The sequence below is a fragment of the Eurosta solidaginis genome, chromosome 2 (assembly GCF_040869045.1).
Source record: "Eurosta solidaginis isolate ZX-2024a chromosome 2, ASM4086904v1, whole genome shotgun sequence".
Taxonomy (NCBI): domain Eukaryota; kingdom Metazoa; phylum Arthropoda; class Insecta; order Diptera; family Tephritidae; genus Eurosta; species Eurosta solidaginis.
In genome coordinates this window covers 288,750,656-288,778,640 of record NC_090320.1, presented here as the reverse complement: position 1 = coordinate 288,778,640, position 27,985 = coordinate 288,750,656, and the positions used below count along the sequence as shown (strand labels likewise).

The 27,985-nt window shown below is 36.9% G+C and overlaps 1 protein-coding gene across 4 annotated transcripts in view; it reads left to right on the top strand.

Annotated features, from left to right (window-relative positions):
- LOC137241133 (protein phosphatase 1L) overlaps positions 1 to 27,985 on the top strand; it is an 83,509-nt gene that overhangs the window by 28,460 nt on the left and 27,064 nt on the right. For all 4 annotated transcript variants that reach the window (XM_067768410.1, XM_067768409.1, XM_067768408.1 and 1 more), the window contains one exon: positions 24,557 to 24,865. In XM_067768410.1, the coding sequence (XP_067624511.1) occupies positions 24,557 to 24,865 (309 nt within the window). The remainder of the gene's footprint in view (positions 1 to 24,556; positions 24,866 to 27,985) is intronic.

Sequence of the window (27,985 nt, the reverse complement as noted above, 5' to 3'; positions counted from 1 at the left end):
TCTCTTTTAAAATACTCTTTAATAACTTCCATTTGAAACCCATGTCATACAAACACATTCCAGGTTTACCCTAGGTACATTTTGCTAAATGGTCATTTTCCCTTATTTTGTCCCCAAAGCTCTCAGCTGAGTATGTAATGTTCGGTTACACCCGAACTTAGCCTTCCTTACTTGTTTTTTTTTTTTTATAATTTTAATGGGTTCAGCGGTTGTGGAGCTATTGTAAACCATCTGCAGCTCACATAATTTACACTTTGCTTTTGACATCCTCTGGAACTGAAAAATAAATTCCATACCTAGCTACGTTTTAAGGAAATTCATTTTGCAGCAAACAATTTAATGTTTTAAGTTTTTATAGCAAAATATTTAATTTATGAAATTTTATTTTTTAATGACAAACAATTTTATTTATGAGACGGTCAGTATTCGAATAGTGACAGTTGATTGCTGTTAAGCATTTTGAAATCGTATTCCAGCTAGTCGATATTTAATCAAAGCAAAAGTTGCTACTCTACTAATCGAGTAGTCGATTGTTAACAAGAGCCCTACCTAAAACACTTCTAAAATTTTCGAAACTCTTTTTTTACATAGTTCGAGTTACACAATTAATTGAAGTTTTTTTTCCAAAATTAACGAAAAGAAGCTAAAGAAGAAATTTTGATAAAATGTGCTACGAATTTTCGCTGCTACTTTCGTGTTCACAGCTGTATATAGATATCGTAAGAGTTTTGCTTTAGGTGACCAAAAAATTTTTATGTAGGTCAGGGACGCATTTCGTGCCGAAGCTATTTTTTTTTTTAAATTTGTTTGCCAAAATATTACTTTAAAGCGTATATGGATGAGAAGCAACAGAAAGCAAACTAAAAAATATGAAAAAATCGGAAATTACATTGTTCATATAAATTAGACTAGCTTAATCTCTGAGTGTAGGAAAAATACCAACAACACAACTTTCTCAGCTTATATTAATTTATTCAAGACAAGTAGCAAAAAAAAAAACACAAAATGTAATCTGCTTATCGTCAGAAATTTGTTTGTCTCCCCGAGATGTGATGGAATAGCGGGGATTATACTAATCTACTACTATTAATGTATGCCTTACTGCAGATGTATGTACTTATACATAGCTTAGGCTAGATATACATACATACATTTACATATAACTGAGCGCATTGAACTATATATCGGGAAATCCGCCAAACTTTAGTCTTTTTTGGAGAAAAAATTTTTTTTTGAAACATGGTATCACGCAAATATCTTTTTGTTATGAACATTGAGGGGTAAATTGGACCTATAGTGCATCGCCGTTACTCGTCTTACATAATGCCTCAAAAAGATATAGTCAAAAGATCGAGCAAAATATATATAAATTGAGGTCGCAATGTTAAATATACATTTATTTCAACACTTCTGTACCGATTATATAGAAATTTTAACAAAATATGGAGATATATGCAGCTGTTAGCTATGTAAAATTTTTTTGATACACGAGGCCCGGTTTTGTAGATATCGGTAAAAATATAAAACCGAATAACCGCCAAATATTTTTTACTGCAAAGTTTGCAACACATTTATTTTAACACCTTTTTACCGATTCTTTTGAAACTTTAAAAACATATAGATATGTGAACGAAGTATGTTTAGGTAAAAAACTTAATACCCGAGATCCGGTTTTGGGGATATTGATAAAAATATAAACCCGGAAAATCTTAAATTTTTTTACTTATTTAAACACTTCTTAACCGATTGTGTTGAAATTTTATCAGGATGTACATACCTATATAGGGTATATTTAGGTAAAATTTTGTTGATACCTGAAACCCGGTTTTAGAGATATCGGCAAAAATATGAACCCGGCTAACCGTTAAATATTTCATACCTGTTTGTTAATTTTCTCTCTACACCACAGTAGTATACCATCAATTGCCTCATCTTAGAATATTCGCTCAAGGAAAGTTATTGATACTTGAACATCACGTATTAAATCACTTCGTTTTTGTAACGTCGCACAGTGTTTCGTGTAGAACAAGCTAGCTGGACAAAATTATTTTATGAGATTTTCCGTTTCATATGCAGTCATTTATTACAACTACGTCATTTTTTTTCAGCCATATGTTCTTTTTTTATTTTTTACCAAAATTTTACTTCATATGCATATTTGCTTATTTCATATACAGTAACTCATGTGAATAAATGACATAGATCCAAAAAAATTTAAAGGACTTAAGAATATTACTTTATTGTACTTAAATTGAATGGACTACAAATATCAATACTCTAAAAAATTATAAATATTTGGAAAAAAAATTAAAATTTTTTATGAAAATTCGTCGAATTTTTCAAACATTTTTTAAATATAATTTAGTTTTTGTTATAGATCGTGACAAATTTTCTTATGGGAAATTAGTTAAAATAAATTTGCGAAAGCGAAAATTGTAAGAATTGTCCAAAAAGGGGTGTCTACTTATTTATGTGAGCGAATGTACATATGTACATACATATTTTGTATTTATTTGAGTATTTATCCTGGCACTACAATTTTTACAAAATTTTTTTATAGTACCAGTCAGGAATGTAAAAGTGAATTACAATAATAATAATAATAACAAAGTAAATAATTAAATTAATTATGTGAAAATTACTTATTTCAAAAACTTAAAATATCATACAAAGTAGAAAGGACAATAGATTTAAATTAAATAAAACCTGATCCAACAAAAAGTTATAGAGTAGGTTATCTTTTATAATTATGTTATTATTCGCTATCATCACTTTCATTCGTTGAGTCACTTGTGGAATAGTCATGAGCATCAGCAACACTACTGTGAAAGCTTGAAACAACTGGGGTATTTATTGACTCCTCAACATTATCGGGGGACAGTAAGTTTAAGATTCTGAAGTCAGACTTTTAAATTTTTTCTTAGGTATCTCCCTAAAACTGTTAACTAAAGGGTCCGATGTTATAAGCAACATATTCATAAGATCTCTATTCGTGGCTTCACGCAACTGCTTTTGTATGTTATCATCCCTGAATAGTCTCAAATCTTTGTTACGAGCTTCCTGTGGTTCCTCAGAAAGTTGGCCCCAATAGGTAAAATTGCTGATTTTATAATATCAATACTATGCACTAAGATTTTATGAACTGTAACAGGCATATTAAACCATGTATAGAGATCTATGTATAGTTTTTTAGTCTCGACCGCAAATTTTTAAAATCTTTGTATATATATATTGTATCCAGATGCTAATGCGCGAAGGAGATTATCTCGGTTAGGCGTAAAGTCCCGTAACTCATTATTCATATCTTTTGGAGTGGCACCACAAATATAACACTTTTGTGCGGAAGAAGTTTCAGTCAAAGCATTGCAAACTTTTCCGTCAATCATTGTTAGAAGCATATTGTGATTTACGGAAACTTCGTATTTTTCGAGCATGTACTTTGTTGGCAACAACGCATTTATCTCCTCTAAAACTTTGTTCGTTTCAAAAACAATAAAATCTTTTGTTTCTTTAGAAAAAATAAATTTAATTGGATGGCAATACATGGTAGAAGAAGGTCGAGGATTCTGCCAAACAATGTTACATTTTTTCATCCTGTAATTGAAGAGGAACGAAAGAAAATATAAACAAAAACTCATCAGTGTCAGAACTGCATGTAAACTTTTGCTTATATGTGCTATGGCCAGAGCTTCCATCGCAACCCCACTTGCTAATTAAAGTATACGTCAAGTTTGTAGGTAATAAACTAACAAAAACTTCTTGATTTGCTAAAACTAAACGCTCAACAGTTTTATCGGACTGGACTTTAATTTCCGCACGTGTTTCACCCACATCAATTTCATTTGGATAGCATTCTGCCTTAGCTTTTCTTAGACTATAAAATGATGGATAAACCTTATGGCCTGCCTTCATGCTCCACTTCCGAGTCGTTTTGTATCCATGAGTAGTCGACTTGCTATCTACGTAGTATGCTAAAGCTTCTACATTGCTCAAGCATCTTGCATCTGGCTCACATGTCATCTTTTTGCCGGATATTTGAGTGGTTTCCTGTGATTTTTTTATAATGTTAGCAACATTTCTGTTGCCGGACATACGCGTTGATACTTCTGCCGCATAAAGTATCTCACCAGGACTTCTAGATTGCAAGAGGTCATCCACTCGACGCCGTTTGGTTTTTTCACTGCAGCTAACAAAGTCCTTCTTTCGTCTTCCAGGGCCGGGGTTACCTGAAGAAGTGGTTGGTTGGTCTGATGGCAACTTTGAATCCACCGTTATTGTAAATGTGAAGTCTGGACCCGAAAGCCACTCCGAGTTTTTATTCAATAATCGCTCCTTATGTCTTCCAGAAGTGTTCCACTTTTGATCCAGCTTCGACGAATATGCCGATATTTGTAAGCTTAAACTTTTTATCGAATACTCGGCTGCTTCGCTTAAATCGTACTTAAGTACAACAAAACTCAATAATTCTTTATATCTGGTTTCCTTCGAATGTTGAATCCAAATATCAAAAACTTCGTTCTTGGTACGGTTATAACTAAACTGTTTTGTGTTGTTGATTTTCCGACAGGGTGAATAGTTGATGATTGTTGTGCTGCCATCTTAAGTGTCGTTGATCGTTCTGATTTGTTATCAGTTGTGCAGTATTTATATTACATTCAGGTATTGGCGTCGATGCTACCAAATGGGGTTGTTTTGTGTAGAGTTCCTGTGTGATTATACCTGCATTAGGATTGCTTTGTATGTACCTGTTTTTATGCCTTGGTGACTAGTGCGGTAGGTTGTGGCAGGTTGAAGTCAGTGATCTTCGCCTTTTTGCTTTTGGTGTGCTCTTGTTGACCTTGCGCGTTTATTTTTGTGTTTTTTATGGTTATGTGTTTGTTCCCTGTACCGGGGAATTGGTTTTGCCGTTTGTAGATCAGCTTTAAAGGTTCAAATATCTCGTCGGAGCTGGTACGTGCATACATCCTATTTATATGTAGAGATAACTAAATCTACAAAAAAAAAATTAAAAATAGATGTGCAAAGAATTCGCAATGGTTTTTTCTTTCAACTATTAGAGAATACTTGCGACTATAAAATATGTAAAATTTAGCCCGGATGTCCGCGGATGTATGTAACTTTTTTGTCCCTAAAGTTAAAAATATAGAGAAAAAATACCTTTTCTTCTTAATAACGGAATGTTAAATATATTGAAAATACTCTGATTGCGAAAGAATTACTATTAAAAAATTTTACTTACCTTCGAGCTTAGAATCCATCAAAAAAATTATATAAAACTTAAAAGAAATATGAAGCTTAATATTCAACAAGAATTTTGCAAATTAATCAATGCATTTTACGGGCACTCCTGCCTTCTTACTTCAATTACTCAATATATATGAGCAAAAATATCAAAAAAAAAAGCAAAAATCCCGTTATTTTGTTTGTTTTCTTTCATTTCTCATTACACTTTTCTTGGAATAAGAACTTTGTTTTTGTCCAGCTAGCTTGTTCTACACGAAACACTGTGCGTCGTCGCGTCAAGTTCGTTTTTCCCCACAACTCAACCGCGTGCTATAAAAGGACGCTATTCATGCGGTAGAGAATACAATGGCGGATAGTGCGGAAATCGAAATGAAAAAAAATTTAATTAAAATCAATTAAAAAACTAAAAATGTATCATACTTGGAGTAAACCATTAAATCTATATATATAATAACCTCAATTAAGCAGAAACCTACGCACATGGTTATGGCCTTAGTGTATTACCTGTGTGTTGGTGGAGCAACTGTACAACAATTTAAAGACAACAAACTTCTGAATATATAACATGGTGTTATGGATTAACACCAATGGAGGGATAACCTGGTGTTTTATTAAGCTTAAGCTTTAACAAATAAACTAATAATCCAAAAACAAAAAGATACTTGTACATAGGGCAAATATACGAAGTTTTCGCCAAAAATCGGCAATCGTCCAAAAGTGTAGAAAAAATTTTTATTTTTTTTTAATTTTAGTACCAAATTTGTGTTTATTTTCATTTACTTTTAAATAAAAACTGATCTAAAAAAATACAAAAAAAAAATTTCTGCACTTTTTGACGGTTGCCAATTTTTGTCGGATATTTCGTATATTTGCCCCATGTACAAACATCATAACTTTCCTTGCGTGAATATTCCAATATGAGGCAATTGATGGTATACTACTGTGGTGTAGAGAAAAAATTTACAAACGGGTCTGAAGTGATAAAAGTAAAATTGTAGCTGTGCCCACGAAAAAACATGCTCCTGAAAAAAATTTACGCAACCAAGTGCTTCCCCTTTTCTGACTCTACCTTCAAAACTGAAAGGCGCACATCGAATTTGAAGCCCCACGTATTTTTAGTCCCTATTATCGTGCCTTATTCAAATTTCAATACTCAGTTGCCTCAAAAAGCTATAAGCAAAATACTGTCAATATTGAATATGACAAAAAAAAGTATCGCTACTTTGATTGATGATAGTTTTCAGTAGTGGAGGGGCACATTAATTTTGCTCATACTTTTAGAATCTCCCTCTCAAAAACAACATTCAGTTTGCATTCCATAGCGTTCCAGCGATGCCTCAAAATTTTATCGAAAAAATTAAAAAAAAAAAATCAAGGGTATCGCTTGAAAAAGTGTAAAAATCGACGTTTTTTACGTTTCGAAGTTCTGCAAAAACTTACTATCAACTTTCTCGATTTTTAAAATCATCAGATCGGATAGTCAAAAGGTCAAACTTAATGCCCTTGTACTTTTTTCTGGCGTTAAGTTTTTTGCCCGTGTGTAAATCCCGAGTATCCAAAAAAAACAATTCCAGAAACTGTCGCGAAATTAACCGGTAAATAGTCGCATTGGTATATGCTACGCCCATCTATCTCTATATATATAAAAATTAATTGCTTTGCGCAAGTCTCGCTTAAACTCAAAAACGGCTTGACCGGTATTTTTATTTGTTTCGTTCGTTATGGTTCAAGGCTGGTTTAAAAAGAATTTGTTTAGAAAAGCAGCCGGTACCACGCCCCTATTAGGAACAATTTTAATTCACCTTATCTCCGAAATTGGTTAAAGAGGGTATCCAAAGTTATTATAGAAATTGCATATAATACTGGGTGTGCAGTGGAAGTGAGAGTTGGAGTGGGAGCGGGAGTGGCGGTGGGAGGGAGATAAATGGAATAAGGGATGTACAACGATAAGAAGGTAAATGGAGCATATTGTAGAGGAGAATTGTAAAAAAAGAGATGAAAGGAAGTGAGGGTCGGTTTTCGAATCTAGGCAAACTGAATTTCGAGCAAAACAAAATCTGCTGGGTGCACTAATCTTTATTATAAAATGATTAAATGTAAATAATAAATATAGTTCAAAAAACTAAAAAACACGCTTTCAATGTTTTGGTTTCATTTTGAGTTTGCCATCTTCTTTTGACAATCCCTACTCCAGTGAAATGAAAAAAAATCAGCTGATTAGATGAGCCAACCAAATAGTTGAGCCAAGCGTGACTGACGTTTAAATCTACTCAATAAACACACTTTAAAAGGTTGCATTTGCAGTTTGAAACAATTTATTACACAATTTTTTTAAAATCGGCAATTTATTATTACAATTTATTATATGATAAATTGCGTAATAAATTGCCCAAATTGCCAATTTGGTGTGTGTTTGTACATAGTATAACACTTTTGCCAGAAAAGAAAACGGTATTAATATCTACAATCCACTTAGGCCAGTTTTTCAGTACAAGTTCAACTCAGTTTGTCAGTTAAACTACGCTTAAACTTATTCTGCAGTTTTTCAGTATACTTTAACTGAAGTTTAAGCTGAGCTTAAGCGGCCGATCTTCCAGGTTTAAACTCTAGTTAACCTATCAGTTATTTACGTTCGTACGAAATGGCGTCGAATATACCCAACAAGCATTTGGACTTGAGTACCATTAGAGCTCATGTTGATAACTAGGCATACTTCTAAAATCTCAAGAGTTGTTTCGAAACAGTGGCTCAACTCGAGAATCATAGCGTACTCAGCAAAAGGGGGAACTTTTTATAAAGCAAAATATGCTATTACTTAAGTTGAAAAAAATGTAATAAACAACTTGTGGTTCTCCAACTGGACTCAAATGTAAGATTCAATGATATCGATGTAGGATCTTCGGTGTGGTAGGCGAAGGACGCTACCATTACACCTCGGCGGCCGTCTATATAATTTATTCTAGATTAATTACGTCCATTACTGCTATCAGCCAGGTGTTTATTTCTCACAATAAACAGCTGTTGGTTTTGGTGGTACCTCCTTGGGGACTTTTATCAACTCCACCTCAACTCGATATATAATGTAAGATATCAACTGGAGAAATGGGTTGAATATTCATTTGAGAACTGTACATTTCTCAAAATCTCTCGAAATTAGGATAATAATTGGAAAATACTAATGACGTTGGATATCAACTGGAGAACTTTTAATTTTCCAAAATGTCTCAAAGATTGGATAGTGACTGGAGAATGAAGTTGGATATCAACTCGAGAACTATCTGGTTTAAGAATAATTAAATAATGATGTTGAATATCACTTCCGGAACTAAATATATATTTCGCCGGGGAATTTTTTTCCATGTTTGTTGGGTAAACAAAATCCAGCTGTTTCCGTGTCTAAAAATTATCTAGATAATAAAAACCCCATGTTGCCGCACAAAACAGCATACCCCAAAGGCGGCCTTAAACTGTGACTGAAAAATTGCTTAGTAGTTTAACTGGAGTTTAAATTTGACTAGAGTTTAAGCAAGCTTAGTTTAAGATTAGCTTAACCAGACACTGATAACCGGGCCTTAGATGTTGATAGCACCGTAGCACAGAGGTTTGTGTCTCCGCTAATAAGCACAACTCGTTTTGTAGCTAGTTATTTAACCACTGCCGCTAATTGCCGCTAGATGGGTCTATCTCTCCTTTGCGCGCATAGCCTAGAGAGTTACAAACAAGCATACATACAAGTGAAGCTAATATAAACGTGTTAAAAAGGCATTAAGTAAAACTTGATTTATGCAAATGTACGTTAACTGCACAAACAATGTATAAATTACCTAATTATTGTGCAACAAATCTTTATATTCCAGTCGAACATACTTAGTGGTGGTTAATGTGATCTTCGGGCTCCGAGGATTGTGATTTTTATTCTCACTTTACTTTCAACTGCATACATTTGTATGTACGGAAGTGCAGCCTTTTAACAATCATCATATATATTATTTCTAATTGCTATTTTTATGTACGGGTCCCTTTTTCGCTCTTATTTGGAATCCAAATCTATAAATAAAGTTTTGGTTGTAAAGATGGAGATTCGGGCTATTAGCGAGCTTTGGACAATTTTGGTCGTAGAGCTTTTGTTTAGCTTAAAAGATTAAAATAATTTGTTAAAAATAAACGATTGTGAGCACACAAAGAAATATATTTGTACTATGGCACTATTGTGAATATTTGCTCTGCATTACCGGCAGTTGCTATGGTACGCTAGATAGCAGCGCAAGCTGTAAGTTTTAATTGATTGATAGAACAGCTGATTTCTGTTGATATTTGATAAGAGACTTTTAAGGGCCATTACTGATAAGTAGCAAAGACTTGACTTGACTTGAGAACTGTCACTTACAGTTCTGTTAAATGAACATTGCATGTTACTGATTACTTAAAACTTAGCAACACTTCACTTGACTTAATGGCCCATTACTGATACTTAGCATAGACTTGACTTGACTTGGCGTAAACTTGGCAACTTAACCACGAATATACTCCACTTAGCGCACACAATCTGACATTATAATCAATAAATGTCAATTTGTATGACAAAATGTCAAACTGAAATGGAAACAAACAAATGGCATCTCAAAATGTAAACGTCACTTAGAACTTACATAAAAAATCAAAGTTCAACAGACTTCTAAGTCAAGTTAAGTGTTGCTAAGTTTTGAGTAATCAGTAACATGCAATACTCATTTAACAGAACTGTAACTGACAGTTCTCAAGTCAAGTCTATGCTAAGTATCAGTAATGGGCCCTTTAGATTGGTTGCGCAAGATGCGCACGGGTACGGCTCGTGCTAATATAAGCGTGTTAAAAAAAGCAATAAAACTTGATTTATGCAAATGAACCTTAACTGCACAAATTTAATTCTCAATGTTTTCTTTATTAAAATAAAATATCAGGAGCTATTCTGTTTTTTTTTTTTTGTTTTGCCCAGGCTTCTAAAAACTTCCTTTATTTCTGAATCTTTCTTTTTCTTTTTCCCAGAAAAGGCCTTGCCACATTATCACATTTTTACAAGTCAATTTACTTAATCACTAAGAAGACCTTACCTAATTTTGCCTACAGAGGGCAGCGTCAGTATTTACAGAGTAGAAGCGAACACCTGATGGTTGTTCGCCACATTCGTTACCTTAAATGCAGGTTGCCGTACTTTTACACTAAATGATTGCGTTTACCGAGCTTCTTATTCTATTCCTCAATAGATGGCCGTAACAACGCAACTCTTAAGGTTGGTACGCAACCATTTTCGGATAGCAACCGACACTTCTACATTTCAGTGGATTACAGCTTCGGCCAACCTGACTATAATCGACTCGATTATTTATGAGTTTTTCTATTTACATATTATGTGCTTATTCTAGCTAAACCTAATACATGCGTGAAGTGTCGCCTGGGTGTGGCTGAGGGCTATTCAAGCTCTTTTTGGTCTGCTGACCATCTTCTAATGCGCGAAGCTTCAACAATGCCATCATAGGGTAACTGAGTTAATTGGCAATTCTCAATGTCTTTAGTTACATACCGATCATGTGGTAATATTTTATGGATCACATACGGGCCCCTGTATTTCGGTATAAGTTTTTTATTAGTTCCGACAGTTGTATCGACATTACGTATTACTACGAAATCACCTTCGGCGTATGTCTCAGGTGGCTTACTACTTTTGGAAAAGTACCTTAAGTTGTATTCTTGTGTCCTCTCAATAGCTGCAAGGGCCGATGCCCGAGTTGTCTCGAGACTCGGTGTCCCGTTGACTTCTTGTTTGTCCTCGATATGTTCTGTCAGCTCATCGACTACAGCGCCCCTCTGTTCTACGCCGAACAGCAACACGCTTGGAGAGTGCCCAGTAGTAGAGTGTACGGTACTATTTAAGCTATATTCAGCTTGTCCTAACATGACTGACCAGTTGGCGTGATTTATCGGCTCAGTAATTTTGCTCAAAACGGCCTTGATGACCCTATTTACTCTTTCTACTTAACCATTCGCTTGCGGCGAGGCAGGGGTAACTTTGACATGAGATACATTATTTTTTAACAGGTATGCGCTGAATTCGAGAGAAGTAAAACAAGAGCCGTGGTCTGATATTAACACTATAGTAGCTGAAGTATTTCCCGAGACAGGCTATGACTTCTTTTGTGCTTGTGGAATTTACCGGATATAGACGGACAAATTTAGTAAATGCGTCGATTACCACTAGGATATATTTCCGCTTTGAGTTGACGGAAGGCAATGGACCAAATTGGTAGACATGTATGGTATCGAACGGTATAGGTTTTTTTTGAATATTATGCAGATTACGCTTGTTCACATTAGTAGGGGCAGAATACATAATGCACTTGATACAATTTCGAATGAAATTTTCAACTTTATCCCTAAGTTTGGGTATCCAATAGTGTTTTTTTATTTGATCACATGTCTTGTCAATGCCTAAGTGACCGATTTTCTCGTGAATCAGCCTAATAACGTTGTCTTCCATATCTTTTGGAACTAACATCTGCAAGTAACCCTCCCCCTCTCTCCTAAAGACAAGGCCATCCGCTAATTCGTAGTTCAACACAGGCCCCAGCTCTAGTTTCTCCCGTAACTTTCTTATAGAATCATCTCGGTATTGTGAGGCTTGTATATAAAAGCCAACTTCATTGGCGTCAATAGCTGATACAAGTTCGCATGGTTCAGCCAACATATTGGGCTCACCAGCGAGGGCTACAAGTGATTCGGACGTGTTGGCGGTACCAGCTTCGGTGCATCGGCTAAGTGCATCAACATGCGCCATGTTTACTCCACCTCTGTGCAGGATTGTGTAATTATAGTTTTCAAGTTCTAGGGCCCATCTGGCTATGCGCGGGTTAAGCTGTTTTTTACTTAAGGTCATCGTAAGCGAATTGCAATCTGTGACTATCTTAAACGGAATACCCCCTAAATAGACTCTGAAGCGACGTAGTGCATACATGATGGCTAAGGTCTCTAGTTCAAAGCTATGGCATCTCGCCTCTGCGGCCGTAGTAGCTTTTGAAAAATACATAACCGGATGCAGACGGCTGTCCGTTTGCCTTTGTAGCATAACCGAGCCGAAGCCCTCCGAACTCGCATCACAGTGCAACTCTGTCTGTTTCTTTGGGTCATATATAGCTAGCACTGGTGCGGCCGACAGTTTGTTTTTTAGCTCTTCGAAAGCCTGCAGAGATTCTTTTGACCACTCGAACTTAATACCTTCCCGTGTCAACTTTTGCAAAGGGCCAGAGATCCTTGTAAAGTTTTGAATAAACTTCCTAAAGTAAGAGAAGAGTCCCAAGCACGTCTTAAGCTCCTTCTGATTCCTGGGCAATTGCTTCTACATGTGCGTCACTGGGTCGTACGCCATCTGAACTAACGGCATAACCTAGATAATCGAGTTTATTAAATCCAAATAAACATTTATCGAGCCTTAATTCTAAACCCCTCTCTCTCATCCTCCTAAGTACTCTGCCCACAAGCTCGATATGAGCTTCAAAATCTTCAGTGGCTACGATTATATCATCCATATACACCATAATTAACCCCTCATCGACTAAGTCTTTAAAAATGTTGTGAATATATCGCTGGAATACTGCGGGCGCGTTCTTCAGGCCAAATGGCATACGAACGTATTCGAATTGACCATACGGTGTTACGAAAGACGTATATTTAATGGAGTCGGCTGCCATTTTCACATGAAAGAAACCGTTTCGCAAATCAAAAGTTGAAATAAAATTTTTTCCCCCCAAGTAACCGAGACAATCTTCGATTAACGGAAGCGGAAAATTGTCACGAGCTGTCAATTTGTTAAGCGGGCGATAGTCAACGCACTTGCGTATCTCGCCATTCTTTTTCCTCACTAACACGATCGCAGAGGCATAAGGTGATTCGCTTGGCCTGATTATGTCTTTTTTTTAATAGTTCATCTGTTATTTTTCGCAGTTCGGCTTTTTCATAATGGGACAGCCTTCTTGGCGCTGAATGGAATGGTTTGTCGTCGACCAGTCTAATTTTCATTTCATAGGACAGCTCAACTTATTTTACAAAGGATTAAAAAGATTTAATGAACTTCCTATAGATATAAGAAACTGTGAAGAGCTGAATGTATTTAAAAAGAAATTAATATCATATTGTCGTACAACTGCAATAAGATAGATAGATAAGATCTCATATAATATGTAATATGTGATATGGAGTTATTAATCTAGGCTTATAAGCTGTAATAAATAAATAAATAAATATGGACGAACATCAATACCTGTAGGGTTCACATAGTTATCGACTAATGTTTTTTCTAATTGTGCTATATTCTTTTTTCCAAGAGCGCTGTTTATCTTTACCTCGGACACAGATGCGCTCAGCTCATTGAAACTACCTTCAGATGGAAATATATCGAGTTGGCACAATCCGTCAGTAGGAGACCCCTGAGACATCATACCCGTGTGTGATTGGTTTATCTCACCGTCCAACTTATCATTGGATCCATTGTTGTGTGACTCTGAATAACCCTCTGCAACCTTAAGACTACATGCACCATTTGGATCAAGCGCACAAAAATAAGATTTTCCATCTAGTAAATGATTATATAATTGATTTGATTGATCTATGCCGCCATACTTAAGTGAACATAAATGAATATTAAATTTTTTGAGAAAATCTCGACCTAAGATAAGAGGAATTTCCATGGTGTCATCGGGCACCACATTCAAGACAATTGTGTTAATTTTATTTTTAAATTTTATTTCAGCTTTGATTTTTCCAAAAGTTAACAATTTAAAACTTCCTAAACCTCTATAAATTGATTGTACGGGGGTTCCGTCAACTTCTATTGGTACTGCGGACTTCCGAACGAAGCTAGTTGGACTACCGGTATCGAAAAGAGACGAAAAATCTATAAATTTTTTGCGCTTAATCTTTGTGGTGAGATAGGCGACACTTACCATGTTAATAGATCCTAACATGTGACAGCATGTTTCCTCATCCATATCTTCGGCCCCACTGGCGGTGACTGCGGCTACCGTTTTCTTCAGTGTTAGTACTTTTCTCGGAAAGGTGCAGCTTCGGTGATCGTGACCCATCTTCCAGCAGCGGAAACAACTGTCATCCGGCCTCTTCTCATAGAGGCATTTACTTTGGAAGTGCCCCATACGGGTGCAATTAAAGCATCTTGTTTCAGGAACTGCGGCTTCGCCTTTAGTTGTTATGGGCTTGGACAACTTAGGCTTGTTGGCGGCTTCTCGACTAGATGAGCGAGACGAAAGGCGACGTTCATACAAATCAAGTGAATCTTTAAACTCTTTCATTGTTCTAGCATTCAGTAGTATATAAACTTCTGGTGTATTGTCCTGAAGCCCATCGACTATAAAGTTGATTAACTCAAATTCATCAATATAATCACACCGCGTTGCGATATTTTCCATTTCTAATACGTACCCACGCACACTGCCCTTCCTGTCCCACTTGTGATTCGCTAATGCCTTATAGACTTCGGCACGACTCACCACACGCCCGTACTCTCGCACCAGCAGCGCTGATCTAAAGCGTAGTTCAAAATATCTCTTAACAAAAGTTTTGCCTCCCCACAAATCGAGTTGCACAAACAAGTGAACTTGAAAAGCTCGTCACCTCCCACCATTTGCATTATCCTTTCAAAGTTACGTAAAAAGTCATGGGCATTGTATGTCTTATTCTCCCCATCGAATTTCGTAATTGTATGTTCAATATCTCGGAAGGTTAAGCGCTTCGACAAATTCGACTAATGTTGCCAACGGCATTATCAGTATTTGTGTCTTGGCATTGGCGCCTTAGATCAGCAACGGATTTTTCGAGTTCAAGAAGCTCTTTCTCTTTTTTCAAAATTGCAATTTTTCGGTCAACCTCGGTTTCTTCTCTTACCCCTGAGATGATTGCGTTGAGCAGTTTTGTGTCGGATTCAATGTACCTGTTGACCGAACTGGTGGGCGCGGTGTTATTGGCATCAATTGTGGCGGCGACGTGGGCAGCACTAACAGCAACGGTGGCCTCAGTGTTAGTGACGGCGGCAATATTTGTTATGACTAGAGTATCAACAGCGGCAGTTTCGGCAGCGGTGGTGGCATCGGCAATGACAGCAGTTTCAGCAGTGGCATCAGTATCGGCGGACGTAATGGCATCGGCAGTAACGGGGACATCAGTGAGATCAGTCACGGCAGCATCAGCAGTGGACGGAGCACCAGAAACAAAAGCGTCGACGGCAGTATTTCGACCATTTACATCAGGTGAATCAGAATTCATATCAAAACTCGGGACAGCGCTCACTGGGATACTAGTGGAAGGGACCTGACCAGCTCCAACCACATTTTGCAGCAATCTCCGCAGTTGCGTTGCCGTAGCTGTGTGTGGAAACTCCACCCCAGCATCATTTAGAACATTGATCAACTGCTCATGAATATTCATTATATATTATGTATTTTTATTACGTTTGTGTCACGCAAATTCTACCCACACCTGAGCTTTAATTCTCAATGTTTTCTTTATTAAAATAAAATATCAGGAGCTATTCTGTTTTTTGTTTTTGCGCAGGCTTCTAAAAACTTCCTTTATTTCTGAATCTTTCTTTTTCCCAGAAAAGGCCTTGCCACATTATCACATTTTTACAAGTCAATTTACTTAATCACTAAGAAGACCTTACCTAGTTTTGCCTACAGAGGGCAGCGTCAGTATTTACAGAGTAGAAGCGAACACCTGATTGGTTGTTCGCCACATTCGTTACCTTAAATGCAGGTTGCCGTACTTTTACACTAAACGATTGCGTTTACCGAGCTTCCTATTCTATTCCTCAATAGATGGCAGTAACAACGCAACTCTTAAGGTTGGTACGCAACCATTTTCGGATAGCAACCGACACTTCCACATTTCAGTGGATTACACAAACAATGTAAATTACCTAAATATTTTGCAACAAATCTTTATATTCTAGTCGAACATACTTAGTGGTGGTTAATGTGATCTTCGGGCTCCAAGGATTGGGATTTTTATTCTCACTTTACTTGCAACTGCATACATTTGTATGTACGGAAGTGCAGCCTTTTACGTGAATAAAAGACAACAAGCGGTATAATAGATTCCAGGAAATTTTTTTTAATCTAAACCGTTATGTACTCACCGCAACTTAGTTCTCCTAAGTTAACTGTTCAGTCTTATGGCTATATTTGTTGCAGCTCCGCGTACATTTGTACATACGTGAAAGCACAGTGTGGGGCGCCAGCTAAGCGCTGCTGTTACACCTTTTAAATTGATTGGTACTTAATTCATAGCCCTGGAAAAAACATGACCTGACATGAAGTCTGCACAAAGGTGACAGCGTATCAAGCAAAGCAGATGCGTTGTAGTTCCAAAGCCAATATTCCTGTTGATTACTTTGATTACCAATTGCATCTAATTGATGTGCATTAGTCATGGTCATTAACTTTTTGTAATATATTTTATTGATATTAGGCAAACAAATATGTAAATACATAATAATGGTAAAAATAGACAATGGATTATCCACAATATCACGCCAAACCGTCAAACATAATATTATTATATTGCGTGCATTTATTGCACATTAAGACATTCGTTGTTTTCGTCATTTATTTTCTACTTTTTTGCATTTAAAATATTTGCGGGGAATGCAGTAGCAACTAAAGAACCAAGAACCAATTTTTTTGGAGTAAATATACACATCTACTTACAAATTCCTCATACAATTTTGTATAATGGGTGTTCAATCGTCACAGGTGGGAGCACTTTGAGGATAAAAGGGGTCCATTCAACATTAGTATCCACACTGTCTCCGCACAAAAGTTCACTTTGCTATGGAGCCTCCCAGGAAAAGAACAGAAACAGATGAGTGCTAGCGAAACTAGGATTGGAACTTATTCAAGTTTTAAATTTGTTTCTGTAATTATAATTGTAATTTTATTCTTTTTCTAGGTTGATACTAATTTTAAATTCTTCTTCTTGAAAATTAATAAGGAGAGCAATTAGAAAACTAACGAGTTTCATGGAATGCTCGTTTATAAATTAATCGATTTTGTTCGAATCAAATTCTTTACAAACTTGATTAAAATCAACTTTGACATTCCGATTTATGTCCATTCGTCTGTACATATGTATGTATGGAAATTTACGTATTAAAAGAGCAATTTCACATACCCATTTTACCCCTTTGTCATCTTCTATTTTTGAACCGATTCACACGCCCACTTATTTTTTTTTTATTGCGTCGACGTTGGCAACATATTTTTGTTTTTGTTTTCATCGTCACTATTTTCACACCACAAAACCACAATTCGAGAAATTTCACATTTTTGATGGAACATTTCATAAACAATTTTCTCTGCGCATTCTGTCAGCCAAAATGAACTCGGAAAAAGCGCCAGACAAATCATTGCTAATGAATTTGAATTCTCATTTTTTGGGCGAAATAAATTTAATAAAAAGCTGCATATATGTAGTATGTATGTACATACATGTAAAACCATGTATGTATATATTACATATTAATCACCAACAATAAATTTTACCACAGGACAGACCTCTTTTTCTTTCTTTTTTGTTAATTTTCTTATTTTCTTTCTTTTCCGCATTTCGTTTTTTCATTTCTGTAATATCTTTTTTTATTAACGCATTTTTTTGGAAAATTAATTATTTTAATTATTTATTTTTCATTTTGTGTTTTAATTTTTTTTTTATAAAATTTTTCATATGAAGACGTTATTGGATGAATGAAGCTGTTGTGCCGAAAAAAAGTTTTTTCAGCCAAGTTCTGATTTCCGAGCTCGAAAAAACTTCAAAAACTTAAGCAATGTGCGTTCCATTTTTTTTTATTTTTTTATTTGAACCTAATTTTAGTTGAAAATTGTTTGCATTTCACCATTTCATATACATAACTAGAATAACCCTCACGTTATTCTGGGCCCGTACGGTCTTTTACGATCCGTGATAGAAACCAATTCTATAAATCATAATGAGAAATCGTTAATTGCCTGCTTGAAATCACCCAAAACGGTTTCGAAATGCATCCAAAGCTTGCCAGAAATCATACCTAAAATAATCCCGAAGTGAACCCGAAACGTTGTCAAAACTGTCACAAAATTGTCCCGGCAAAACCTCGTAATAATTCTAAAATCTTCCCGAGATAATACCTAAAATAATCTCAAAGTGATCCCGTAACAGTCCTAAAATGTTTTCGAAACAGCCTTAAAATGATCCGGAAGAAATTCCGAAAATAGTATCGAAGTGATCATGTAACAGTCCTTAAAATGGTATCGAAGTAGTTTCGAAATGATTCAGAAGTTGTCGCGAAATGATACGGAAAATAGTAACAAAGTGATGCTGAAATCATTCCCAATTGATTTCGAAAAAAATCCCCAAGTGATTCTAAACTGATACTGAAGTTGTCCCAAAGTGATAGCTAAAATAATCCTGAAGTTGTTCTGAAATGGTTTCAAATTCTTTCTGAAATAATTTCGAAAGTATTTTTAAAATAATTCTAAGGTATTCCCGCAATCATGTTCACGAAAAATTTTCGAAATAGTCCAGCAATATAGATGCAATTTCATCCTCTTCTAAATTTGATCGAAGTGCGTAAATCCGTACACTTGGACAAAGTGGCACTTAGCCACTTGATATGCACACGCAAATCGAGTGATCGAGAGCCGGACGAAGTTTATAGTGGTTTGGAATGCATATTCTCAATTCCACTCTTTTTATTTACAAAATTATTTTATATTGGTGTACAATTAACAGCAATTATGGTTCGCTGCCTGGGAGGTTGGAAAGGACGCGTTTTCAAGCCACTTACCTTAAATTAAAAAAAAAACCTGGCACAATCAAGAAAAAGGTTCACGCATTTCAAAACTTTACTTGCATGTGCTTAAGAAAATTGGCTGGAAATGTCCCGACGGCATGAAGGGGACGTTGAACATAAACCTCTTGTAAGTTTAACCATAACTAATACCCAAAACATCTCTCTGTGACTCTGTTACGCGGGCAAAAAGCTTTAAGCGGCTGTAGTAGGAAGGAAGATTCCTTAGCGGCGACTTGTCACAACCCGAAAAGCAAAAGTTTTTTTTGAACCGATCGCAATGAATCTTATGACGCGGTTACACACAACCGAAGCATATCCTAGGACTGGCCTTACTAATGAGGCGAAAAGGGTGTTGGTAATATAGGGCTCTTTGAATTCCTTTGACCAACGTTTAACGAATGCTAAAAGTCCTTTAGCTCGTTTTACACAACTTTTGATATGACACCTAAAATCTATTTTAGGGTCCATTATGACACCTAAATCAATGAAGCTCGTATCGTTTGCTAAATTAGTAACTGGGAAAAAAAGCAGTGCATTCAACACTGGATTGAGTATCCAGGGCAGATACAGGCCACATTGTTTATACTCCCAGCAACGAGAATAACAGCCAAACTCATTAATCTGGGTTAGTGTATAAGACACTGTAGTATACTGTGGCGAATGTTGACATCACTAGGCTGTTAGTAAATACACAACAACAAAAAACATTAAAGCAAGCCACACATGAAAACTTCAATCATCATTTACACACATACATACAAGGCAACGAAGAGATACCTCACACACAGATGTAGTCATCAGCCGAAGTTGTTACTCACACATACACACGCATATATGTAGCTCAATTGCCAAGCAGGAGATACAGCAATTATAGAAGGCGAAACGTCTAGACCTTAGTAGAAATATGTGGACGAGGCAACAGAGTATAAAAGCAGCGCAAGCTAAGGAATGATCAATATGTTTGATTTAAACACGCTATCAGTTGCGAAGTGAAGTATAATTGTACTACGCCCAAAGTAGTCTAATAAAGACCATTTTGCAATGCAGAATATTGGATTGATTTATTCAACAGTTTAGCGATTCGAACGTTAGCAGAAGGTTTCAAATAAGCGGAATATTGTGAGCTGGATGATGGTGGACGGCGGTTCACATCTCCTGCGAATGCGTTGCGGCTCAACCATCTAGGTCGCGTTACTCTTAATCTCTTTGTGATATGCCGTATACATATATTAAAAGCTTCCACATACATTAAAAGGCTGCATAGGTCAAGCTCGATAGATCTAAATAAAGGCACAGTGCATCGAGAATTAATAACAAATACAATATTTTTGTAGAGTTATTTAGTTAGGTGCATAAAGTACTTACAAAAAGCAATCGTGCAGTTGTGTAAACAGAATTCCTTAATTTCTAGTTTGTATACCGCAAATTTTTTGTCCGCAATACAAACCTCATAAACTTCCTCATGTCAAAATCATGTCACTTTTAATTTCGTAAGCTTATCTCGCAACAACGAAATCTCGAGAGAAAATCTAATCATGCTTATTCTACATGCTGATGTAATTTAATTTTTAAATATTTTTTTTGCTATTGGTGGTGTTGATTTGTAAATAGTGTGTGTATTCTTTTTTGTTGTTTCCTCTGAATTATTTATTTTGTTTTTCAACGCGTGTAATAGTTTCACAAACTTCGCATCAATCCAGCCTTGGCATTTAAAAGATAATGCTTTTTTATACCTATATGTATACAAGGGTAGGCCAATTTGTATGTGGATTATATATTAAGATTCTACGAAAACAAGTAAGGAAGTCTAAGTTCGGGTGAAACCGAACATTACATGCCCAGCTTTACACTTTAAATGTTGTTGTTGTTTGTTTTGTGTGCTTAATAGTGTTACAAGGCTGCGCAGTAATACATATACATATGGTTCTATTCTGAACTAATTTTTCTGCGAGTTATGGCTACCGAAACATAGAAAATTGCTTAGTCAAAAAAGGGGCGGTGCCAGGCCCATTTTTCAAAATTTGAAGTTTTCCTATTTATTGTTATAAATCCACTTGGGAAATGAAATAACATTGTTATAAAGCTCTTTTTTGCAAAGATATAGCTTATTTTATTCGTGACCCTTTTAAAAATCTTTTATATAAAATTGGGCGTGGTCCTTAACCGATTTCGTTAATTTTTCTTCAAAGCATTCCTTATAGTAAAGGCAACCTCTGCCGAATTTTGTTACGATGGGTTTAACGATTTTTGATTTTTGATTAATAATATTTGTAAAATTTATTTTATCACAAGTGGGCGGCGTCACGCCCATTTTAAACATTTTTTTCAAATTTTTATCAAGAGTCTCAATATCAGTCCACACGTCAAATTTCAATAATCTAGGTGTATTATTTACTAAATAATCAGGTTATTTGTGTTTTCCAAAATGTTATATATGTATGTATATAAAAAGTGGGCGTGGTTATCATCCGATTTCGCTAATTTTCAATACCAATTTATTCTGAGTCCAAATAAGTTCGTGTACCAAATTTCGTGAAGATATCTCAATACTTACTCAAGTTATCATGTTAACGGACAGACGGACGGACATGGCTCAATCAAATTTTTTTCTATACTGATGGTTTTGATATATGGAAGTCTATATCTATCTCGGTTCCTTTATACCTGTTCGACCAACCTTTCTCCAATCAAAGTTATAATACAAGTACAGCTGGGTATAAAAACTAGACGTGGCCTTAAAGCAAAGGTAAGCGCACCAAAGCTTCGTAGAGTAATGGCAAACTATTCGACATTCAAAGCGATGGCGTGTGACAAAACGACAACAAAAGGTCTTGAGTTTGTGTTCGAAGCTCTGATGGCGTTGGGCATCTCTACTCTGCAGTAAATTTTTTCGTGCACGCCTATTGAGAATACCCTCTCTCGCAATAGTTCCAAACGGCAGCCGAGTTAGGCAGATGATTACTATTAGACCTCGATGCACTGCGACTTTTATTTACATCTATTGTGCTTGAACCTTCCGCTAATATTGTATTTGGAGGCTTTTAATGTATTTAAGTTTTAGGGAGATGATAGATACATCTGAAAACAATTACAAAATGATTCCGAAATAGTTTCGAAGCGCTCCCGTAAACAATACCAAAACTAACCTGTTTCAGTTCTGATTTGCACCAAATGAATTTTCGCCAATTACTATCCAGCCTTTGAAAAATTTTGTAAAATTTTGAGTTCTCGAGTTAAACTCCAACTTTATTATCATTATTATATTATCCAACCTTTGAGAGATTTTGGGAAATGTAAAGTTCTCAAATGAACATCCAGCACATTTCTCCAGTTGATATCCTACATTGGATATCGAGTTGAGGTGGAGTTCAAAAAAATCTCCAAGGTGGTACCACCAAAAGCAGCCGCTGTTTATTGTGAGAAATAAACACCTGGTTGATAGCAGTAATGAAGCGTAATTAATCAAAAATAAATTATATACGAGTCGTACGCGTGCGCATCTTGTGCAACCAATCTTAAAGTATCTTATCAAATATCAACAGAAATCAGCTGTTCTATCAATCAATTAAAATTTATAGCTTGCGCTGCCATCTGGCGTATGAGAGCAACTGCCGGTAATGCAGTGCAAATATTTACAATAGTGCCATAGTACAAATAGATTTATTTTTGTGCTACAATTGTTTATTTTTAGTAAATTATTTTAGTAAAATATAGCTAAACAAACGGACTTATTCAGTCTATGTGAGGTCCCCATGGACCGGCCAGTTCAACCTAGCTAAACAAAAGCACTATGACCAAAATTGCCCAAAGCTCGCTAATAGCCCGAACTTTATTTATAGATTTGGATTCCAAATAAGAGCGAAAAAAGGACCCGTACATAAAAACAGCAATTAGAAATAATATATATGATGATATTTTATTTTATTTTTGTAAAAATACTGTAGTATGAAATCTTACATTTGAGAACCACTAGTTGGGAATTAAATTGTTTCAACTTAATAGCATTTTTTGCTTTATAAAAGATTTCCTCTTTTGCTGAGTACGCTATGATTCTCGAGTTGAGCCACTGTTTCGAAACAACTCTTAAGATTTTAGAAGTATGCCTTGTTATCAACATGAACTCTAATGGTACTCAAGCCTAAATGCTTGTTGGGTATATTCGACGACATTTCGAACGAACGCAAATAACTAATAAGTTAAATAGAGTTTAAACCTGGCAGATCGGCCGCTTAAGCTCAGCTTAAACTTCAGTTAAAGTAGACTGAAAAACCGCAGAATAAATTTAAGCGTAGTACATGTACTGAAAATTCGGGCCTAAGTATTTTACTAGTATTAACAAAGCAAACGAAAAATAAGTAAATAATTCATTAGCTAATTGCTTTTGTTTGATAAAAATCAAATTTTTGTATTTAATGTTCTGGCGCTTCATATGCATTCATAACGAAATAAACTCATCACGATAAAATCTAAAACCATTAATACTAATAGTCTACAAAAAAAATGTAGTATATGTACATTAGGGTGGGTCGATTTATCGCGCCATCGATTTTTTGATAGAATTTGGGCTCAGGAAAAAAGTTCCACTACGCATACCCAAAAAAAATAATTGTCGAGCCTGCGAAATTTCATTTTTTGACTTTTTTTCGACTTTGATTTTTAAGGTTTTTTTCATGACCTACTAAAAAAATTTTCAATGTATACCCTGTCCGACCCAAAAATGTCCGCTAAAAACGTCGATAACAGTTTTTAGAAAAAAAAATATTTTTCGTTTTTGAAAAAAAAAAAATACGTTTTTAGCGGATATATTTGGGTCGGACATTGAAAATTTTTGTAGTAGGTCATGAAAAAAACCTTAAAAATCAATGTCGAAAAAAAGTAAAAAAAAATGAAATTTCGAAGGCTCGACAATTATTTTTTTGGGTATGCGTAGTGGAACTTTTTTCCTGAGCCCAAATCCTATCGAAAAATCGATGGCGCGATATCGGTTAACTTGCGTCCATACAAATCGGCCCACCCTAATATATATGTACATACATCCAGCTGTAGGCACACAATAAACATATTTCCACACGCAATAAACAAATCATGGCGGAACCATACAAGGTGGCAGCATGGTGAGATACCTACATACATAAATACAAGTTCCATGCACTTTGTTTTTGTAAATTCGATGGGCCAATGTCAAAATAGTACTGCCCCGGAAGTTTATGTATCAAATCAAATAAAAAAGGTTTATGATCAGCTGTCCCATGCTGCCACCTTGTATAGTTCCGCCATGAAACAAATGAACTTTGTCTACAACAAATTGCCTCACTATGCATTTCCCTCCCCTTTTTCTATTTTCTTAATTAACCTATCGACCGGCAATGATTGTGCCAATCTGCCACCTGTTCTTGCTGTTAAATTTTATTCAAATTTTTTTTCCTCGCTCTTCCTATCTTTCAGATACATCATTGAGGAGAATATCAATAATAACACAGGCATATCATTTTTTGCCATATTCGATGGTCATGGTGGAGAATTTGCCGTAGATTTTGCCAAAGATATTTTAGTGAAAAATATTTATAAAAAAATTATTGCAACAACAAAATTGCTTGCCAATCCAACTTCGGTCAATAATAACAATGATGCTGATTATACAGAATATGATGCAAGTCCGTATTTGAAGAGGAAAGCGAGCCGTAAAGATGATAGCAATAAGGAGAATAATGAACCATCAGTGCGACGTCGTGATAGTTTGCGCAAGGCACACAGGTGAGTTGGTTTTTGTACTATGAAAAGTAACCATGAAGTTCATCCCAAGAAGGTTGGCTGTTAGCAGTAAGATCTTACGCGTCGTAAAAGTTCACTAAAACTCCGCGTACCCAGTCCGGAGTACTGTCAAATACTCAACTGACTGTAAGTTTTGTCTCTTAATTGCCTTCCTGCCCTCAGGAGAATGAGAAAGCAAAGCATTTTATGTGCGATCACCTCATTTTTCTATCGTACGGTATGAGTCTTTGAGTCAACAGTGTAAGTAATGGGTGAAAAAACTAAGTAGTATTTTCTGTGCGTCTGGACCGCGTACGTTAGATAGAGAACTTCTGATTTTATTTCACTTTCTGCCTAGAGGTACATATATGATACGGTGGAATATTTTACTCATCGGATTAAGGCGCTTAGAATATTAACGCGGTAGGCATGGCTGTCGTAAGAAATAACTAAAATCCACTGACACAAAAGTTCTACGAGTCAAAAAAGACATTCCATAGACCGTTGGGCAGGTGCTTCTAGCGGAGCATACAAAAGTCATTTACGCAATGGATGTAAGCAGTCTGCAGTCTGCAACACTCCTTCAAAACTGCGGGGAGTGCTTTTGATAGAATCAGGTATGCCGCTTTGGATCAGAGATGTATGTAAGTTGTTGTTGTTGTTGTTGTAGCAGTGCTTCGCCCCACCTAACAGCCGCGACCGATCACAAATTGTCATCAATATCCTCTAACGGAAGTCCAAGGAAACTTGCTGTTTCAACAGGGGTGGACCATAATGAAAGGGGTTTTAGAGGCGCTGGTTCCACATTACAATTAAAGAGATGGTTGGTGTCATGTGGGGACACATTGCAAGCGGGGCATACATTTTGTATGTCGGGGTTGCTTCTGGATAGGTAAGAGTTTAACCTGTTACAGTATCCAGAACGAAGTTGAGCAAAAGTGACACGCGTTTCCCTGGGGAGTATGCGTTCCTCTTCCGCAAGTTTTGGGTACTTTTCTTTGAGTACTGGATTCACCGGGCAATTCCTGACATAAAAGTCCGACGCCTGTTTGTGGAGTTCACCAAGGACCTGCTTGTGTTTTTTTGCTTCATACGGCTGGGTTCTCAGGTGCCGTATTTCCTCAAAATGCTACCGGAGATGACTCCTTAAGCCCTAGGCGGTGTTGACTCATCAATCAGATGCCTGTTGGGATGCCCAGGTTTCTGGGTATTTAACAGCAACTGTTTGGTTAGCATCTCATTTCTCTCCCTGATAAGAAGACAGCCCGTGGCGGTTCTGAGAGCAGTATTTTGGCAGGCCTGTAGCTTCTTCCAGTGAGTAGTTTTTAGGCTTGGCGACCATATATGTGACGCGTAGCATGCAATCGGCTGGCCAATTGCTTTGTATGTAGTAATGAGCGTTTCTTTATCTTTTCCCCAGGTACTGCCAGCAAGGGATTTGAGGATTTTATTACGGCTCTGGATTTTCGAAACAATTGCGGCTGCGTGCTCACCAAAATGTAGATCCTGATCAAACGTTACACCCAAGATTTTGGAGTGTTGGACAGTGGGTAGCGTAGTGCCATCGACGTGGATGTTCAAAATGGTCGACATTTGGGACGTCCATGTTGTAAATAAGGTCGCGAAAGATTTAGTCGGTAATAATGCCAGGTTTCGCGAGGCGAAGAAACTGGAGAGATCAGGGAGGTAGCCGTTTATTCTGTTGCAGAGCTCATCGATCTGTGGGCCTGGGCCTGTGGCCATTATTGTGCAGTCATCGGCGTATGAAACGATAGTGACTCCTTCTGGTGGTGAAGGTAGCTTAGATATGTAGAAATTAAACAAAAGTAGGGATAGGACACCACCCTGTGGCACCCCTTGTTTAATTCTTCTTGGTTTTGATGTTTCGTTTCTAAATTGCACCTATGCCTGCCGACCACCCAGATAATTTGCGGTCCACCTTTTAAGACATGGGGGAATGGTAGACCCTTCCAGGTCTTGCAGTAACATGCCAAGGTTGACCGTATCAAAAGCTTTTGATAGGTCTAGCGCTGCGAGTACTGTTCTATGGTGGGAGTTTTGATTTAAACCGCAATTTATCTGGGTGCTGATGGCATTTATAGCGGTGGGGGTGCTATGGAGTTTTCTGAAGCCATGCTGATGAGAGGCTAGCTGCAAATTTGCTTGGAAGTAAGGGAGCAAAATGGCTTCAAGCGTCTTTGCTACTGGCGATAGGAGAGATATCGGACGATACGACTCTCCTATGTTAGCTGGTTTCCCAGGCTTTAGTAGCGGGACCAGCTTGGTCATTTTCCATTTTTCGGGTATGACACAGGTGGAAAGAGACAGGTTGAAGACATGTGCTAAGTATTTGAAACCCTCTTTCCCTAGGCTTTTAAGCATCGGCATGGCTATGCCGTCTGGGCCCACTGCTTTGGATGGTTTAGCGTGACCAATGGCATCTTCAACCTCTCTGGCGGTGATGGTAATTGGTGACGCGCTGAATTTATGTTTATGTGCGTGTCTGTTGGCCCTCCGTCTATCTTTGTCGACCATAGAATGCATTACATATTGACGGCAGAAAGCGCTCGCGCATTTTTTCGAATCCTACAGCACTTTATCGCCGAAGGCGATGGAAACTTTGTCATTGTGCTTAGACGGATTCGATAGGGACTTTACGGTGGACCAAAGTTTACCCACACCGGCAGAGAGGTTACAACCTCTTAGGTGCTCCTCCTATTTCGCCCGCTTGTGTTCATCCACAAGCAATCTGATGCGTTGGTTTATATCCCTTATTTGGGGGTCGCCTGGGTCGAGCTGTCTTATAAGGTTATGTTCTCTCGCTAAATTTGCGGCCTCCGCCGGGAAGTGGGGCCGAATTTCGGGAATTCTCCCGGCGGGAATGAAACGTGCCGAGACGGATTCAATGACCTTGCGGAAAGCACGCTCCCCTTGGTGGGCATCGGTCGGGATAGGGAGGGCAGCAAAGAGGTTGTCTGTAAAAGATTGGTATTCCTCCCACTTTCCTTTTTTAAAGTTTATGAAAGTGCGTTTTTCTGTAACGATGAAGTCGGCGATACGCTCGAACGAAATAAGTATAGGAAGGTGGTCAGATGCCAATATTACCATCGGTTGCCAGTTGAC